Source organism: Sorex fumeus, unplaced genomic scaffold, assembly GCF_029834395.1.
Source record: "Sorex fumeus unplaced genomic scaffold, SorFum_2.1 ptg000003l, whole genome shotgun sequence".
Classification (NCBI taxonomy): Eukaryota; Metazoa; Chordata; class Mammalia; order Eulipotyphla; family Soricidae; genus Sorex; species Sorex fumeus.
In genome coordinates this window covers 47,877,041-47,883,781 of record NW_026606060.1, presented here as the reverse complement: position 1 = coordinate 47,883,781, position 6,741 = coordinate 47,877,041, and the positions used below count along the sequence as shown (strand labels likewise).

General features: G+C 41.9%; 1 protein-coding gene across 4 annotated transcripts in view; it reads right to left on the bottom strand.

Moving 5' to 3' along the window:
* Positions 1–2,360: 2,360 nt before the first annotated feature.
* NR1H4 (nuclear receptor subfamily 1 group H member 4) overlaps positions 2,361–6,741 on the bottom strand; it is a 91,713-nt gene continuing 87,332 nt past the window's right edge. For all 4 annotated transcript variants that reach the window (XM_056118718.1, XM_056118719.1, XM_056118716.1 and 1 more), the window contains 2 exons: positions 5,272–5,385; positions 2,361–2,899 (listed from right to left, as the gene is read on the bottom strand). In XM_056118718.1, coding sequence (XP_055974693.1) covers positions 2,661–2,899; positions 5,272–5,385 — 353 coding nt within the window. In that variant the 3' untranslated portion in view covers positions 2,361–2,660. The remainder of the gene's footprint in view (positions 2,900–5,271; positions 5,386–6,741) is intronic.

The window sequence follows — 6,741 nt, the reverse complement described above, 5'->3', positions numbered from 1 at the left end:
CACAAAAAAAAAATCTGGAGGAAAAATGATCCATAGTGGAATGTTGCTACTCGCAGTTTTGATACCAAATAAATGTCTTTTGGTTCATACCAACAACCAATTCTGGTATCAAAGTTGCATATCCTGCAACTCAATTCTCAAAACTATAGTTCACACTAACATAAATGAAGGGTTTGGTCCCACAGACTCTCTCTACCTCACAAACCCAAGGTTGTCGCAGGTATATCTGACCAGCTAGCTATAATCCATGACTTACCACCAATCCCCTATTCATGTTCAATAATTTGCGATTATGACTCATAGAATTTATGAAAATGTCTCACTCACTCCCTGTACTATTGCCAGATAACTTTAACACCTAATGAAAAAGCATTGTCTAGGAACATGGGTGGGGTGGGGGCAGAGAATTGCCTAGCACCTTGATATGCTCACCAACTCAGCAGCCCTTTAACCCCTGCCATTTGGGGGATTTCCTACCAGTACCATTTCATAAGCATGGTTGATTAAACCACTGGTGATTCTTCAGTCATCTGCAGTGGGGGAACCCTTACAACTCTGCAATCACAAGCTTGACTCCTCTGCTAGCCCTCCCTTTGCCTACAGTGGGGGTTGGGGGGAGGGGGACATACAAGAGTCACCTTATTAACATAAACTCATATCTGGTTAGAGGGAGCTCCTTCTTAAGAATCAACCAAAGCTGTCCCTACCTTCCTCTCATTCTGGTAATTCCTGGAGTTTTAGAAGCTCTATGTTAGGAACCAGGACTAAAGGACAAATGTTTCTGCCTATTGTATCGCAAGTTACCCACCTGAGAAGCACTTTCTTTTGCTATTACAAAGTCCTAATCATGTGAATAGAGCCAGTCCTAGGGGATGGACTTAGCTCTGTGTTCAGTGTCCAGATTTCAGTTCCAACTCTTTCCCAACCATTGTCTTAACAGATGCATTCTGATCTAGAGACACCAAACCATGCTCAATTCCGCAAGTTAGATTTACTCCTTTAGGCATTCCAAAATGTACTTCTGACTTAAAGGCTTTTTCCCTCATCAACCCGTACATACGACTGCGGGTCCCAGAACTTCTCACTTTCTCTTCATCGACAACTATCCCCTCATCAGAAAAATCCCTTCCAAGGGAAGCAATAATGGCTTCATTTTACAGTGGTCAGAGTCACTGTATGGCACAGGGCACTCTTCTTCTCTTGCCCAGATTACTTTTGGGATCTGTGTTTGGTTTAGGTGGTCCTGTTTAGGCAAAGTATGTGCTCTAGCACTCAGCTACCTAGCCAGTCCTTGTGTTCTTATAGTCACATAATTCCCTGCCGTCTGCCTCCCCTCTCACCTGAATCTTCCATCGTACCCTGGGCCTTGGGAGAAGCCCAGCTGTTTGGCCAAGGGACCTTCTCAGATACCCCATAACACTCTCTCCAACTGTTCCGTAAGCTCTTCCAGGCAGTAATTGTCTCTTTGTCATAATACTGTATCCCCAGGAAGTTTAAAGAAAAAATCTTGCACATAATAAGGAAACCGGATATTTTTATCTAGGCAAATAGAATCAAACTAATGCTAGCCCCAACTCTCCCTCTTTTTCACAGACTATTTTTAGAACTTCAGGGTTGTCCTTGAGTTTTATTGAAAACAAAAACAAAAATCCCCACTTTGCTAGCTAAGCAAGCTCCACTTTGGCTGCCTTCAGGAGAAAGGGAGATAAAAGCTTTCTTAAAGGTGTTTTTATTGTATTCACCAAAGAATACTGAGAGAAAAATGCTACATTCTCCCCCACACTCAGTGTAACAATGAAGGAAGGAAATGAACTAATTCCTGCTTTGGGGGAAATATACAACAGCTGTGCACCCAGCTGCAGGAGTGCTTTCCAAATGCAAAACAAACCAAAAAAAAATTAATTATATGCACTGAAGCCAACAGTGAGCACTTTTAAGAGAGAAAAGGGAAAGCATACGGATATGACTGTATTTATATGGCTAGATGGGTTCAGAGTGTAAATGCTACTTCAATACGGGAGCTCTGGGAAGAATTGCTTGAGGAAATATTTTACACTGAGAATCATTACTAACTTTTCTGAATGCCACTTCTTTGAACTTCAAAGAAACGGAAATGATCAGAAGACTTTTACAAATGAGTGAATTTCACCAGGGCTTCCACAGGAAAGAGAAAAGTAGCTTTTCTATAGTGAGAGTTTATCTCTTTGAAAACCATTCCCTTGAGCTCCTAGGATGTCATTCATCACTGACTGAGAGTTTTGTGTAATTGTCAATTCTGCTCCCAAAGAAAAGCTTGTTGCCATTGTGTTGAGTTTATTGCCAAAATTGCCACAGCGCTTTAATAAAATATTTGCATAAGGTAAGATGAAGAGCAAAACTTTACCTGTTTTCAACAGACAGTATGGCAGTAACAATTTAAATAGGCGAAACAGGGGGGGTGCAAATTAGAATGAAAGGGTCCCTGTAGCCTCGCAAAATTAGAGAAAATAATTCTACAGAAACAAATCCACCTTTACATTGTGGCACTCATATCACCACTACATAAATATTCATCGGAATTCTGACTTGAAACCAGGTACAAATGAAATAAAGCAAAGTTATATGACCAACAGGTAATTTGGAGGAAAAGAGTTGAGTTGGCTGGCTCCCCGTGATGTCCGTCACTGTACATCCCAGATTTCACAGAGGAGCGGGGTGAATTTGTGGTCATTCACTCTCCAGGACATCAACATCTCTGCGTGGTGATGATTGAATGTCCGAAGCTCAGTGAGGCGACCCAGGAGACAGGCAAAGTGTTGAGGGTTTTCAGGCTGATAAATTTTACACAGCTTCTGTAGTACATCAAGCAGGGGTTCCTGAAGTTTCTCTACAGCTTCTCTGTCTTTTATGTATTGTCGGTCTGTTTTGACGTTCAAAATAATAAAAATGAAAAAGCAGAAATAATTTGGTATAAGTCCAACATTGTTAACTTTAAAAAAACTGTAACTAACGAATGTTGTGCACTTCAGAGGTAGAAATGAAGTTTTCGATGTGCTATGTTTTTACCCACACATGGAATCACAAGTAGATTGAGATAGAAAGTACTCAGTGCTCTTGGAACAGAGTTAACTCAGCCAAGTGCAGCGCACGGGGAGGCTGGGGTTTGCTTTTGAGTGGCACGTGGTCTCCAAGCATAGAACTAGGAGTAGACCCTGAGCAACTGTGGATGTGGCCCCCAAACAAAGGGTTTCTACTCCTCATTCAGACTTTCCTAAATCATCCTTTCTAGATTAGCAGAAAAGTTTCACTTCTGCTGTCTGGAAGGCAGGTTCCAAAAAGCAAAATCACTGGATTGTAAGACACATGTGTATGTACCAATTTAGAGTGCACTGCTGATATATTTTTTTAAAATTTGGTGCCATGCAAGTGCTTTAGTGCTTAGTGCTAATATGTTTAGTGTTCAGGGCTATTTCTGACTATGTGCTCTGGGGTCACTCCAAGCAACACTCAGGGGACCAGGTGGTGCCAGAGATTGAACCTGGGCCTCCTGCATGAAAAGAGAGTACTGATCCTGTTGAATTTTCTCTCTGGCCCTGGAAAATTGTTTCTGTATTAATTCTAAATAACTTTTGCCTCAATACAATGCAATACATGCATAAAATTTATTTAAAATTAGTATTGTCTTTAAGTGATAATAATGCTTTAAAAATCATGAGCATGGCATTACTTATTCCCAAAATAATTAAGAAGTTCAAAAAGAGACAAATGGGCTGGAGCGATAGCACAGAGGGTAGGGCGTTCGCCTTACACGTGGCCAACCTGGCCGACCCGAGTTCGATTCCTCCGCCCCTCTCGGAGAGCCCGGCAAGCTACCGAGAGTATTCGATATGCCAGACACAGTAACAACAAAGTCTCCAATGGAGACGTTACTGGGCCCGCTCGAGCAAATCGACGATCAACGGGAGGGCCTTTACCTTTACCTTAATATGGGAGTATTCAATTGAACTTTGTTTAAAACAAATTAGAAACATCCTCAATATCCAACTGTAGGTAAAAATAAAGCAATTGTACATCATTACAGTGAGGCATGCATTACAACAGATTAAGCAATATGATTTTCTAATGATGTGAGAAAAGACTTCTGAAGAAAAGTACAATTTTTAAGAAGACAATTCTCTAGTATGTTAAAAAGTACATAATTTCATGTAGGTGCCTTCTGAAATGTCAGCTCCTTAGAAAGATTTCTCTTGTCACCAATTAAAGGGGCCAGAGAGATAGTACAATGAGTGGGGTGATTGCCTTGCAAGTGGTGAAGATCCCATCACTACACATGGGCCCCTTAATCCCTCAATATAAAGGATTAAGCCCTGAGCACCCCTGGGTGTGACCCAAAAAAACAAACAACAGCATCAAAAAAATCTACAGTCACTTTCTTCCTTTTACATCCTCATCTTTTTTAGGTGCTAAAGAGCCCCAGGGTCTCTCCAGTGATGCTGGCAGTTCAATGAGGATTTGGTGCTGGTCAGGCCCTGCAGTTCTGGGGCCCTCCAGGCTGACCCAGGGCATGACACCATGTGATACCAGGCATCAAACCAGGGTTGGGCACATGCAACGCAGAGACCTTAACTCCTGAACTAACTCTTCAGCACTTTATATTTTTGTAGCTCTTACTGCCACTTTTGGTGATTTCTTCATTGTCTTTAAAAAAAATTAACATATTTTTGAGTAACATAGTTGACAATAGCACTAACATTTATGCTTTTGCGCTCTTGTCTTACTGCACGACCATCACTACCAGAGTGCCCAAATTCTCCACTTCATCCGTAGGTGAGGACCACACTAGGCAGTGCTCAGGGCTTACTCTGAGTTCTGAACTCCAGGGATCATTCCCGAAAGGGCTCAGGGACCATCTGTGGTGCCAGGTTTTGCCTTACCAGCTGTACTGTCTCTCAGGCCCTGCCTAGACCCCATTTCTTTTTTGTTTTTCCCCACCCCATTAAGATGTAAGCTTTATGTAGCTGTCTCCTTCCTACAGTTTGTTGCTGTGTCTCCAATGTCCAGTACATGGTAGATGTTCAAAATCCATTTATTAAATGACTGTGAGATTTTGGGGGGAAATTCCTAAAAATACACTACACTGAAAATTTATGATGGGTACATTTGAGTGGTGGGATTATAGATTATAGACCACTTTAGTTATGCTTTTGTGCTTTCCAGATTTCATTTAATAAACATTATTGCCATTATATTGGGAGAAAGGGCATGAAAGTAAAAATGCAATGTTGAATTTACCTGGAGAGAGGATAACAATTGCTGTAAGCAGAGCATATTCTTCTTGAGTCATTTTTAATTCTCCAACACTTTTATAAAAACTAAACATAGGTGTTATATATTCATCAGAGATACCTAGGGAGGAAAATTGAAAAACAGCAGAGGCTTTATCAAATTTCTGAAAGATTAAAAAGCATAAAACTATAAATACATTATATGCAGTTATTAATATTTACTCTATAGCACATATTCAAAAAATAACAATATGCTACACATCCCAGAGGCAGGAGATCATAATGAAGATCAGGTAACAAAATATGCCAAACATTACCTAAATTTTTTTTACTTTGATTTCTATCACTATAACCTGGCAGTGAATGATGATGTTCTTTGAACTACCAAAAGAGACTGCAGAGGTCCCAATTTTCTAGATGGGTTGGGCTAATCTAATACTATCAATTGTAATATTACTGTAACATGCTCAGACAAGCCTCATTCATGAAGTAACCGGCAGAGGAACCCAGGTGTGCAGGACCTGGGGCTGAGATCTCCAAGCCTGCTCGGATCGGGACTGGGCCTCCTCCACCCAGATCCCCCATCTTCCAGTAGCTAGACATTTGCGCCCACCAACTGCTGTGTAATCCCACCAATCTCCAAGATCCAGAGACTATAAAACCAAGCTCTCAGACCTTTTATTGTCTAGTTTTTGCTCTCAGATAACCTGGCAGGTTTCCGAAAGTATCCTTTCCGCATACATGCCTGACTGGGAACTAGGTGACTAGAGGCTGCCCAAAAGCCTTCATCCCTCTCGAAGAGACTGGCAAGCTACTGAGTGTATCCCGCCTGCATGGCAGAGCGTGGCAAGCTACTTGTGGTATATTCCATATGCCAAAAACAGTAACATTGATGGTCCTCATGCCCCTCATCCTGAAAGAGCCCCCAATATGCCATCCGGCTACACTAGCACGTGTCAGGGATGAATGGAGACGTTACTGGTGCCCACTGGAGCAAATCAATGAACAATGGGAGGACAGTAATACAGTGATTACAATTGTAGCACTGTAGCACTGTCCTCCCAATGTTCATTGATTTGCTCCAGTGGGCCCAGTAACAATGGGAGACTTGTTACTGTGTTTGGCATATCAAATACAGGAGCTTGCCAGGGTCTGCTGTGTAAGCGAGATACTTGGTAACTTGCCAGGCTTTCGAGAGGGGCGGAGGAATTGAACTCGGGTCTGCCCAGTCGGCCGCGTGCAAGGCAAATGCCCTACCCACTGTGCTATCATAATCAAGGCATGGATAAAATGTCTTTACCTAAAAAAAAAATAGCGACTTCAGTCCAGAAGTATCTGATCTCACTCTGAAATACTAAATCTGCCGATCCGTTGCCTACTTGCATGAGTTTTTTTTTTTTTTGCTTTTTGGGTCACATCCGACAATGCACAGGGGTTACTCCTGACTTTGCACTTGGGAGTTACTCCTGGTGGTGCT